This window comes from Tenrec ecaudatus, chromosome X (genome assembly GCF_050624435.1).
Source record: "Tenrec ecaudatus isolate mTenEca1 chromosome X, mTenEca1.hap1, whole genome shotgun sequence".
NCBI classification, from domain to species: Eukaryota; Metazoa; Chordata; class Mammalia; order Afrosoricida; family Tenrecidae; genus Tenrec; species Tenrec ecaudatus.
The window spans coordinates 78,555,055-78,567,219 of NC_134548.1; the positions used below are offsets into that span (position 1 = coordinate 78,555,055).

General features: G+C 39.4%; 1 protein-coding gene across 2 annotated transcripts in view; it reads left to right on the forward strand.

Moving 5' to 3' along the window:
• Positions 1 to 8,561, forward strand: part of IGBP1 (immunoglobulin binding protein 1) — a 30,565-nt gene extending 22,004 nt beyond the window's left edge. For both annotated transcript variants that reach the window (XM_075538714.1, XM_075538713.1), the window contains one exon: positions 8,091 to 8,561. In XM_075538714.1, the coding sequence (XP_075394829.1) occupies positions 8,091 to 8,236 (146 nt within the window). In that variant the 3' untranslated portion in view covers positions 8,237 to 8,561. The remainder of the gene's footprint in view (positions 1 to 8,090) is intronic.
• The last annotated feature ends 3,604 nt before the right edge of the window (positions 8,562 to 12,165 follow it).

The following is a 12,165-nucleotide window of genomic DNA, read 5'->3' on the forward strand; positions in this document are numbered from 1 at the left end:
CCTCATGGCATATTGTTGTTGTTAGGTGCCATTGAGTCAGCTCTAATCCATAGTGACACTATGCACAACAGAACAAAACCCTGCATGTCCTGCACCAGCCTCTCAATTGTTCCTATGCCAGAGCCCAATGATGCAGCCACTGTGTCAGTTCTTCTCTTTTTTGCCACTCTTCCCGCTCCTCCACTTTACCAAACATAATGTGCTTCAGGGAGTGGTGTCTCCTAACAACATGTCCAAAGTATGTAAGACAAAGTCTTGCCATCCTTTCCCTGAAGAGTATTCTGGCCTTACTTCTTCCAATATAGATCTATTTGTCCTTTTAGTGGCACTTTCAATCTTCTTCTCCAGCACCACAACTCAATTCTTTTATATAGATTGAATGATTATGGTGAAAGGATACTACCCTGAAGCATACCTTTCCTGATTTTAACCATGTACTCTTATCTTGTTCTGTTCACTCAACTGCCTCTTGGTCCATGTACAAGTTCCAGATAAACACAATTAAGTATTCTGAAACTCCCATTCCTCTCAAAGCTATCCACAGTTTTTTACAGTCCACACAGTCAATGAAACACAAGTAAACATCTTTTTGGTATTCTCTGCTTTCAGCCAAAATACATCTGACATCACAAATGCTATCCCATGTTCCATGTCCTCTGAATCTGGCATGAACTCCTGGCAGTTCCCTGTCATTGTACTGCTACAGCTATGGTTGGATGATCTTAAGCAAAATGTTGCTTGTGTGCGACATCAATAACATTCTATAGTTTGAGCATTCTGTTGGGTTACCTTTCTTTGGAATGGACACAAAAGATTGTTGTGGATTTCCTTTCATTTGGATCCACAATGATAGCCCATGGAAACAGCAGTCAAGAAATAAAATGATATGTTGTTGCATTGGGTAAATCCACAGTAAAAGACCACTTGAAAGTGTGAGAGAATGAATTGTTGCTACTTAATTTTCTCCGAATTTGTTGTTCTAAGCCACAGCTTTTGTTCTTAATAATAGCAATAAACAAAACAAAAAAACCAAGATTTAACTATGAAAGTGTATGATATATGAATATTATATCAAGGAGAAAATAGTAAAGAAACCAAACTTGCCCCAGGTTACCATGGGTGAAGGGGGACGAGTTTTTGCTTAGGGTGAGTGAATGTATGTTAATAGTGGTGGAATCCTATGGAAAAGACTAACAGTGAGGTTTGCGCGACCCAGAGTGTAGTTAACGGCACTGAATTTTACATGTAGAAATTGTTGGATTGGAAGATCTTTTGTATATATTCATGCCACAATTAAAAAATAATAATTACACTAACAACAGTGAATACAAGGAAGAAGAAAATGTCCAAAAATTGATTGTGGTAATGATTGTACAACTTTTTAAAAAACATCATTTTATTGGGGGTTCTTACACATCTTGTAACAATCCACCCATCCATTGTGTCAAACACATTTGTACGTATGTTGCCATCAGCATTTTCAAAATATTTTCTTTCTACTTCGGCCCTTGCTATCGGCTTCTAATTTTTTTTCTTCCCTTCCTCATGAATACTTGATAATTTATAAATTATTATTTTCATATTTTATACCAGCTGCTGTCTCCCTTCACACACCTTTCTCTTGTTTGTCCCCCTGGGGAGCAGGGTTATACATCGATCATTGTGATCAGTTCTTCCCATCTCCCCCCATCTTCCCCCTGCCCTCCTGGTATTGCTACTACCATTATTGGTCCTGAGGGGTTTATCTGTCCTGGATTCTCTGTGTTGCAAGCTTTTATGTCTACCAGTGTACATGCTCTGGTCTAGCTGGATTTTTAAAGTAGAATTGAGGTCATGATAGTGGGGGTGGGGTGGGGAAGAAGCATTAAAAAACTAGGGGAAAGTTGTATGTTTCTGTCACCCTTCTGTGAGGGTATGTCCAAATGTCTACAGATGGGCTTTGGGTCTCTACTCCAGCCTTCCCCTCATTCACATTGATATGAATGTTTGTTCTGGGTCTTTGATGCCTGATCCTTAATTCTATCGACACCTCATGAACACACAGGCTGGTGGACTTTGTTGCTTTTCAGCTAGATGGCCGCTCGTTTACCTTCAATCCTTTAAGACCACAGACACTATATCTTTTGATAGCTGGACACCATCAGCTTTCTTCACCACATTTGCTTAAGCACCCATTTTGTCTTCAGCGATCATGTCAAGAAGGTGAGCATCACAGAATGCCAGGTTATTAGAACAAAGTGTCCTTGCAATGAGGGAGTGATTGTACAACTCTTCTTGATAGGATTGAACTTTTGAATTGTATATGTGCATGCCAATAAAATTTTAAACTGTTTAAAAAAACTCAGATTAGATACAGAAATAAGCAAGAGCAAATGAGGATAGACAGATGCCACATGTAGATAACCAAGGATCTCTGAGAAGAACTTTTAGAAGCTGAGATAAGGATTTTCCCACAGACTGTACCTATAGAGCATTTGCCTAGAGCAGCGGTTCTCAACCTGTAGGTCACGACCCCTTTGGGGGTCGAACAACCTTTTCACGGGGGTCGCACAATTCATAACAGCAGCAACATTACAGTTATGAAGTAGCAACAAAAATAATGTTATGGTTGGGGGTCACTGCAACCTAAGGAACTGTATCAAAGGGTCACGGCATTAGGAAGGTTGAGAACCACTGCCCTAGAGCCAGTACCCTCAATTTGAACTTCTGGGTTCCTAAACTGTAAAATAAATAGTTGTTAAGGGAAAAAAGTGTTAAAGATAATACTTTGAGGATTAAGGTTCACCTGGATCAAGCCATGGTATTTTCAGTCACCTCATGTGTATTTGAAAACTGGACACTGACTGAAAAACTGGAGAAGTGGTGTCTTAGAATGACTGTGTTGGTGAAGAATATTGAATAGACTGCCAGAAAAACAAACAAATCTGTCTTCAAGTGCTCTTTAGACATGAGGCTAGCAAGACTTAGTCTCATGTACTTTTGACATGTTTTAAAGAGGGACCATACATTGGACTGCTAACCTGCAAGATCAGCAGTTCAAAACCCACAGGCACCCCACAGGAAAAAGATGAAGCTTTCTATTCTCATAAAGAGTTTCAATCTTGGAAGTCCACAGGAGCAGTTCTGCTCTGTCCTATAAGGCCACTGTGAGTCAATCAACTTGATGGCAGTGGGTGTAGTTGGGTATTTTTTTTTGTTTGTCATTTAGTCCCTGGAGAAAGGCTTCACACTTGGTAGAGAGTCAGTGCAAAGAGGAAGAGCCTCAATGAGATGGATTGACACAGTGACTATAACAGTGGGCTCAAAAATAGGAAAGATTGTGAAGATGGCACAGTACTGGGAAGTTGTCACTAGGCGTTGGAACCAACTCAGTGACATCTCATAACAATTCGACACTGAAAACCAGTCTGAGAAGTTGTCAGACTAGAATAGACTAAGGAGACGCGTTAATTAAATGTAATGTGGTATTCTAGAGGGAATCGTGGATCAAAAGAAAACATTTGGTAAAAGCTGAGGAAACCCAAAGAAAATATGGATATTAGTTGTTGGAACATATAAATCACAGTAATATAAGCTCTTAACAATAAGGGAAAGTGGGTACAGGGGAACTCTGAAGTATCTTATTTAACATTTTATATATTGTAAGCTATTCTGAAGTTAAAGTGTTTGTTTAAATATTTTTAAGGAATAATTTTGATGAAGCCCATCAAACATGTTTAGATGCAAGGGTTAATAATTATAAATTTAAAAATAAACTCTTCAACTTAATTTCAACAGGGAACCAATTGTCTTGAGAAATGGCAAATAAAGAGAATCATTTATTTATTTATGTATTTTTTGAATACTTTTATTGGGGGCTCTTACATCTCATACCATAATCCATACATTCATCCAGTGTGTCAAGCACAATTGCACATATGCCGTCGTCATCATTTTTAAAGCATTCTCTTCCCACTTGAGCCCCCTTATCAGCTCCCAATTTCTTCCCCCTTCCCCCCCCTTCCTTCACGAACCCTTGATAAGTTCTAGATTATTACTTCCATATCTTACGTCATCCTCCGTCGCCCCTCACCCACTTTTCCGTTATTCGTCCACCTGGGAGGGGCTTCTAGATTAATCCTTGTGATCGATTACCCCTCACCCCCCCCCCCCAATGCTACTGTTGTTGGCCCCAAGGGGTTTATCTGTCCTGGATTCCCTGTGTTGTGGGTTCTTAAATGTAGCAGTGTGCATGCTCTGGTCTAATCTGATTTGTAAGGTAGAATTAAGGTCATGATAGTGGGGTGAAGGGAGAATCATTTATTTTTACTACTGGGCAAAGAAATAAAAAAGAAATGATAAAATTATGATCATCATCATTTAGATCCCCACTCCCCCAAGTAAATATATCAGTGGTTCATGGCACAGAATATCAACAGCTTTTACATCACACCAAAAATTATTGCTGCTAGCATCCTAATTCATACATGCATGCGTTTATTGTTGTTTTTTTAAAAAACATAGTTAACCATGTCTCTGTGATTACTGGGTGACTATAGACAAGTTCTCTTAGTTTTCTTAGAGTGCTTCCAGAAACAGGCCAATCAAAATAGTGGCTTCCAAGGGGATCTGGTGGGCCAGTTAAATTCGCTCAAATTTTGGTGACTTTTTTTTCCAGATTCCAAAGATTTTTTTCAAAGTACATGGGATGATCACAGGGGGTTATTAAAGAAGTTTTAAGACCATTGAAAACTGCTTTGATGGGCAAGAACACAGGAAAGTTTGAGGAATTTAGAATTTAGTTGGAAAACCCCATCAACCCTCAGCCCTGGTTTTGTCCCATCAGATTTCCTTTTGTCCCTTTGAACTTCTTTCTGTGCCCCAAACTCCAAAACATGGGAAAGGAACCCGACTGGAGTTCCCTAAGGATGTAAAAACTCCCACTGTGATGTGATGTAAATGGAAGAGCACAGAATTCTGTGGTGAAGGGTTACAGAGATGGGAGCACCCCCATCAGAAGTGCATGGACATAGATAGAGGATACACTGGCAGTAAATTCACATTTCGGTGTTTTTAAAGTAGTTACTATGATTTTCTAACACTATTGTTTGGCTTACCAACCTATATGTCCTAATGAAAGAACAGAGCATCACATATAATCATGCTGAAAGGATTTGACAGATCAAATATAAATCCATAAGTAAAACTTGTCAACTCAGAGTGTTGTGAAGAAATCAGATGGTGCCTGGCTATCAGAAAGAATAGCTTCTAGAGCCTTAAAGGCTTATCTTAAAGCAAGAAGCCATCTAAGTGAGGTAAGCCAACCTGGAAGGAATACACCAGCCCATATAATCCAAGGATTATAAATATTAAAATCCAAGATCAGAAGAGGGAATTGCATTAGAACTTAAATTCCGAGCACTCAGTTTGTAGAAGGCTATAGATGATAATGAAAATTCAAAATCTATTTGCAGAGTCCCTATACAGATTAAGCCTTCATGGAATTCCCTTAGACAATTGACTAGTGATGTGAATAATCTTGCCCTTAGAGAAAGTGCATTGGTGGAAAGTACTCTGCAGCTGTAGGTAGGTTAAAATTTAACATATTATCACTCGCTTTCCCGTGTGTTGCACTTTTCATTTGTTCCAGTTTCTTTTATCTTCCGCTTTCTCCAGGCTTGAGGATTTTCTGTGTTTTATTTTGCTGTTGTCATTGTATGATTTTCTCACATGATGAAATCCAGGATAAGTAGGGCTATAGAGACAGGAACTAGGTTTATAGTTACTAAGGGTTATGGCAGGGAAATTGGGGGCTAGCGGGGAGCTAATAATAGGCACAAGAATGAAAAGAATGTTCTAAAACTATGGTGAAGCTTACATAACTCTAGTAGGCCATTGAATTGTGTGGTACGTGAATTATAGGTCAATAAAACTGTTAAAAATAAATATATAAAACAGTGAAATAAATGTTTAAAAGAAACCTTATGGGGCTGTACTACTCTGTCCTAAGTTGGAATTGACTTGACAGCAATGGGGTAAGGATGAAAGATCTAGAAAAAATATATAATACTTTGTTATAATTTCTTGTATGATCATTAAATTTTATTTGATGATAAAAAAACAAAAAGCATGCTAAGTGAAAAACCAGTCACAAAATGTCACGTATTATATAGCTCAATATGTTGGAAATGTTTAGAAAAGGCAAGTCTATGGCAACAGAGGTTCCTTCACTTACTACCATTAAATCAATTCCAACTCATATCAACACTGTGTAGGATAGGGTAGAATGCTCTTTTGGATTTCTGAGACTGGAAATCTTTCTGAAAGCGTACAACCTTCTCTTTCTCCTACAGAGCAGCTCATGGGTTTAACCTTCTGACCCTACAATTAACAGCCCAATGCTTAGCTCACAACCCCACCAGGGCTTGTTGACAGAGGTCCTTAGATGGTGTAAACAGTTTGTGCTAAACTGCTCACTTAAAGACTGGTGGCTCAAACCTACCCTGTATTGTTGTAAAGGATAAGCCTGGTGATCTGTTTTTGTGACGATTGGAGCTAAGAACGACCCGATGGAGCAGTACTGTAACATTCGGGGTTGCTATGAGTTGGAATTGATGTGATAGCAACTAAACAATAACAGCATGGAAATGAGTAGTGATTGACAGGGGCTGGGAAGAGGGGTGCATGGGAAGTAAATGGCACAGAGGACCTTTGGGAGTGATAGAAAATCAAGCGGGTAGCTATGATGTCTGGGGATGCACACTAGGGTAATGAAGCTATATCCAGAAGGATATTACTCTAAAAGGTTACTTTGGAGAGGGAAAAGGGAATTTGATTTGATTGAGGTACATGGAATAGGCTTCTGAGATGAGTCAAAAAGGTACCATATATACTCGAGTATAAACTGAGTTTTTCAGCACATTTTTTGTGTAGTTTTTGTGGTAAAATTATATGCCCTGGCGGACACTCAGGTTGGCTTATACTTGAGTATATACAGTATTTTGTCATGGCTTCATTGGAGACTGACGGGGTATTTATCTTCTAAAAGCACATAAAATGTGTGTGTATGTCCATTGTGGGGAAAAATCGAGGCCAACAGCTCCCATTAAGATTAACATACCTGGAAGCCCTAGATAAAGTCACAATGAATTGGAATAGACTCAATTATTTGAGGTTTGAGTGTGTCTGTTAATAAAGTATGTGTTGTTTCCTGTTTCTGTTTTATAATAAAAGGTTTTTGGTTTTTAAAGAATTCTAGATGTGATCTTCATATAATGTCATATTTTACAGTAATGAGAATCTCTCATGGGCAAGCTCAGGGGTGTCCAAAGAATTGCTGCTGTATCTTACAAATGAAAAGCTTGATGCAAAAGGGAGACTAGCTCTTTTAGCTGTATACTACATGGCAAAATTAGATCACTTGCAAGCATGTGCAAAATAATGCAGGTAGTTTCCAGTAGATCCAACTGGCATGTGATTTTCCATTTTACACACCTATTTAACTATATGACTACAAAAAAGGAAATGGGGGGGTCACTTGTAGTCCTACCTCCCTAACATAAATATAATAAAACAAATAAAAATATTTAGTTTAGTGCTTTTGTTTTTCTGAGGTTCTGTTTGACTGGTTGGTTTGGGGTTTTTTTTTTTTACCATTTTAGCAATGATTTGTATCCCCAAATAGAATTCATTCTGAGAAAACAACTTTACTTGTTTTTACCTTCTGTAAAATTTTCTTACTATTATTATTTTTTATTAATAAATCATTGTATTGGGGCTCATACAGCTCTTAGCACAATCCATGAATACATCAATTGAGCAAAGCACCCTTATATATTTCCTTGCCCTCGTCATTCTCAAAATGCACCTTCCACTTGGGTTCCTGGAATCAGCTCGGTTTCCTTTTTTTACTATTATTTAACATACAATGTGTTAAACAATAAGTGCTCAACCCACTTCTAGGTACAGTATAGGCAGCAACCTAGATTCCTGTGATCTTGCTTTATGTGAATTCCCTGTTCTCATTCAGAGTGGAGCTGAAAACCTTGACTTCTACTTAACATACTGGTGTTACTTTCTCACCCCACTTTCTCATTGTTCCACTTGAGCAGAGTTCAGAAACGCAGCTCAGCAAGAGGAAGATCAGGAACAAAAGGAGGAAGAAGATGATGAACAAACTTTGCGTAGAGCCCGGGGTTGGGATGACTGGAAGGATACCCATCCTAGGGGCTATGGCAACAGACAGAACATGGGTTAATTGTCCCATGACAAGATGGAACAGGAGGAGCTTACATCTTCATCTCCAAGGAAAGCTATACCGTTTTCTCCCTGGGCTCCTGCTTCAGCTGTCGACAACAAAAGCAAAGACAATTCATCTTGCTTTGTGTCCATTAAAGTGTCAAATGATTAAGTGTGTATTTGTACCTTAAAGATAAGCCAATAATCTTGTTTCAGCATTATCATTCTCATCATGGTGTATTACGATTTCTTAAGTGGAAAGAAATGAGCTCTGGGAAATGGCTCTGTATAATCAATGGCTGTATGAATTCTGTGTAAAAAACAATAAAGGCCCTTCTATCACACGAGCCTCTGCAAAATAATATGGGAATCGGTTGCCTTTTTTTAGGGAGGAGTGGCGGGGATTCACCTGTGGGTAGGGACCCACATTGGGCAGAGAATTGCCCAAAATCATTTACTCAGATTAGCTGGGGGTTTTCTCTTTCCTACTGAGCACATGGTGTGAAGTTTAGGTGAACTGCTCCAATAACAGTGCTTTCTAAGGGTTGAGCACCAAGTTCAGGACTTTCCCTGCGTCACAGCACTGCTTTCAGAAATGAGAGCAGTAAGTGAATTCACGGTGAATGGTTAGACTATTTTCCCTTTCGATCTACCTTGTCCTTTTTATCTTCAACAGTAGCCTTAGCTTACCAAAGCCTATTGGGGTTTGAGACTAAATCTCTACCAAGAACAAATAACTTCATATTTCTCCCTTGGAGCTGTTGGTAAATTGGAACCACCAGCCTTGCGGTTGGAAGCCCCAATACCTATCCCACAGTGCCTTAGACATACTGGGTTTATGCAAATTCCAACATTTATTGAAAGTCTACATGTAAGATACAGCACTAAATACTATAAAGGAGGCAAAGAATTAGGTATTCTTTATAAGATGAAGAAAAAAAAAGAGGGAAGCAAATAAGCACTGGAAGAGTCATGCCCTTGTCATGGAAATATTTGCCATAGTCCTTTGGGTGAGCAGTAGTTTCAGACTGGAGGCTGACCCCTGAATTATCCCTGTAGACCACTTTGGGCCCCATGTGCCTATGCTGTGCAGTCATTTACACAGCCTGTACCTGGCTTCAACAAACAAAATAGTGTTTGTTTTACTGGTTTAGAGGTGCCGGGGGTCACACAGTCGAGTGCTAAGGAGGAAGATAAACAGATGACACTGAAAGATAACCTACTTTCTGGAGTAGAGATGTCATCAGCACTGAGGTGATAGCTTTCAAAGGCTGCCATGTGTCAATGTGTAAAGAAAACAATTGTACCATGTAGTTTTGTTACACATAGGTTTTCTTTTAATAGGAAGATGACAAACCTCTTCCTAATGTCTCTAGTCTAGATTAGGAGGGTTTTGAAAAGGAGACTCAGTTTCCTCTTGTTCATTGGGTGGTGAGTGGAGGACTGTCAGGTGATGAGTAGGAAGTTGTGTGTAGTCGGAGATGACAGGGAAAAAGGCTCTCAAACTGTTTGTATATGCTTGATAAAGGACTCCTCTGGCCCTTACAACATGAACTCCTGGAACTGCTAGAGCACGGATAAAATTCCCCCAAAGATTTGTTCAGCAAGCAGATTTTCTGCTCTTTATTACTGCCAGGCTGGCTTTCTAGCAGCGGTCCATTCCTTGCCCTTGGGAATCTTCTGTGAGTCAGTTCATTCCCAAATTTTAGGCCAAATTGGTCAAAGTCTTCGTAAATATGGACCCTTCAGAAGGTCCAGTTTGATTAAGCCCCCTCACACATTCTGATAGCTAAGAGACAAGACAGACAAAAGAGTTTTGAGTCCTGGGTTTAAAACTTACAAGCTGCCCTTGAGCACACATTTCTGAAATGCAGTTTCCTCAATGTATAAAAGTGTCTTACGGAGTTGGTAGAATTAAATGGATACTGATGACCATCATCACAGATTCTGGCAACTGAAGAAGAAACGTATTCTGTTTGTACAAACTCAGTGACAACAGTGTGACCACTAAGAACAACAGGAAATGAGTGGCTAAGTGTTGGGCTTTTCAAGGAGAAGGCACTGGACCTAGCACTTTCACACACTGTGATCTCAACATTCACAACAGACCTGCAAAATAGGTAGCATTATCCTAATTTTATTGATGGGAAAACAGGCCCAGAGAAGCTGGTTTTCTTGTGTTTGCACTAGTAAGAATACTTGTTTTTTGTTCTGTGTTTCAAAGCTACTCAGAAGGAACAGCTTTAATAATTCAAACAAAAAATGTCATATCATTGGAGCTCTAGTAAGTCTTAGTTGACTCACCAAAATGAAGGTTATGCTTACTCCCCCTCATTCCCCTACTCAGCCACGGGTGGGTGGTGGGCTGGTTGTAAGAGGAGGGAGGCAGTGAACAAGCTCATCTTTCTCCATTTTCTTCCCCAGTTCACTCTAGAATGCAAGAGAAACCAAAACGATCCACCTTCTCTTCTCCCACCAGAGCTAGGGCTTTCCAGGGTGTTAGAAGGAGCTGAGCTTGGTGGATTGTGGGAGGTGAGACATCTTAAAAGCTTTTAACAGATAATAATTTATAGTTTGTAAGGTGATTTTGCATTCACAGCTTATTTAACACAACAGCCTGTAAGACAGAGGATATCTTTCTTTTACTGTAGAAGAAGCTAGCTTGGGGAGCAAATGACTTTTAGAAGGGCCCAACTCCATGATGTCCTGAGTAGAGGTCCAGTGACGATCAGGCAAACAGTTCACTTTAGCCATAGTATTTACCTTCTATGGCTCTCACGTGGAGGCTAGTTAACTTTGGGAAAGATGAATTCTGGGCACTATTTCTTTGTAATGCCTCTGCACAGTGATTTGTCCTTTCTACTCTTGTTCTTTTCAACACCCTAGTGAAAACAAGAAGACAGGACTGAAAGAGCTGTGTTCAAGCCCAGAAAGTTAAAGTCTGACTTCTCAGGGTGCTGATACTCCATAAGTAGAAGATCCCTGGAAACTCACTTTTGTTTAAAATAATTTGAAAAGGGAATTTTTAAAAAACCTAACACCACCTCTCTGTATCATCTGAACTACAGAATGTCCTCTGCTTTCTCATCAGCACAGTAGGCACAGTGCCACCTGTGATGGATTGAATTGTCTCCTACCCTCTGAAATAATGTATGGAAATCCTAACCCCTGTGAGTTGGTAGTGAGTTTGGTTTTTGGTTTATTACCTTTGGATGGGTTTTCTTGATTATATTAATAGGTCATAACAGTGAAGAATGCCCTAAATCTAGTGTCTTTTGTGTTGTAAGGAATAACCTAGACAATACCGGCAAGTGAACACAAATGAGGAGAGGGGGTGATATATAGATAGTATCTGATACGACAGATGCAGATAAATCCACAGCTCCAAGAATTCAAAAAATATATATCAGCTATTAGATGCTAAAATATGGTCTAGTGGTTCAGCTACTAATGAAAAGTTCAGCAGTTGGAACCCACCAACCAGAACTCAGAAGAAATGACCAGGTGATGTGATCTGCTCTCATAAAGACTATAGCCTAGGACACCCTGTGGGACAGTTCTGCTCTGCTATATAGACTCGTAGCACTTAAAATGGACTCAAAGGTCCACAGCAGAACCTGAAATACACAAAAAAGTACTTTATCCTGGAGACACACCCTGAATTTGAACTTCTATTCTTCTACATTATAAGAAAATAAATTTCTGTTTGCTCAAATCTATTTGTGGTATTTCTTTTACCATACACTAAGCTACTTGGGCACCACCCATCTCTGTTATTCAGCCTATAGCAGTATAGTATTGTTGCCTATCTCTTTGTTGTTGTTTTTTAAATGTTATATTAGGGGCTCATACAACTCATCACAATCCATACATACATCAATTGTGTAAAGCACATCTACATTCATTGCCCTTATCATTTTCAAAGCATTTGCTCTCCACTTAAGCCCT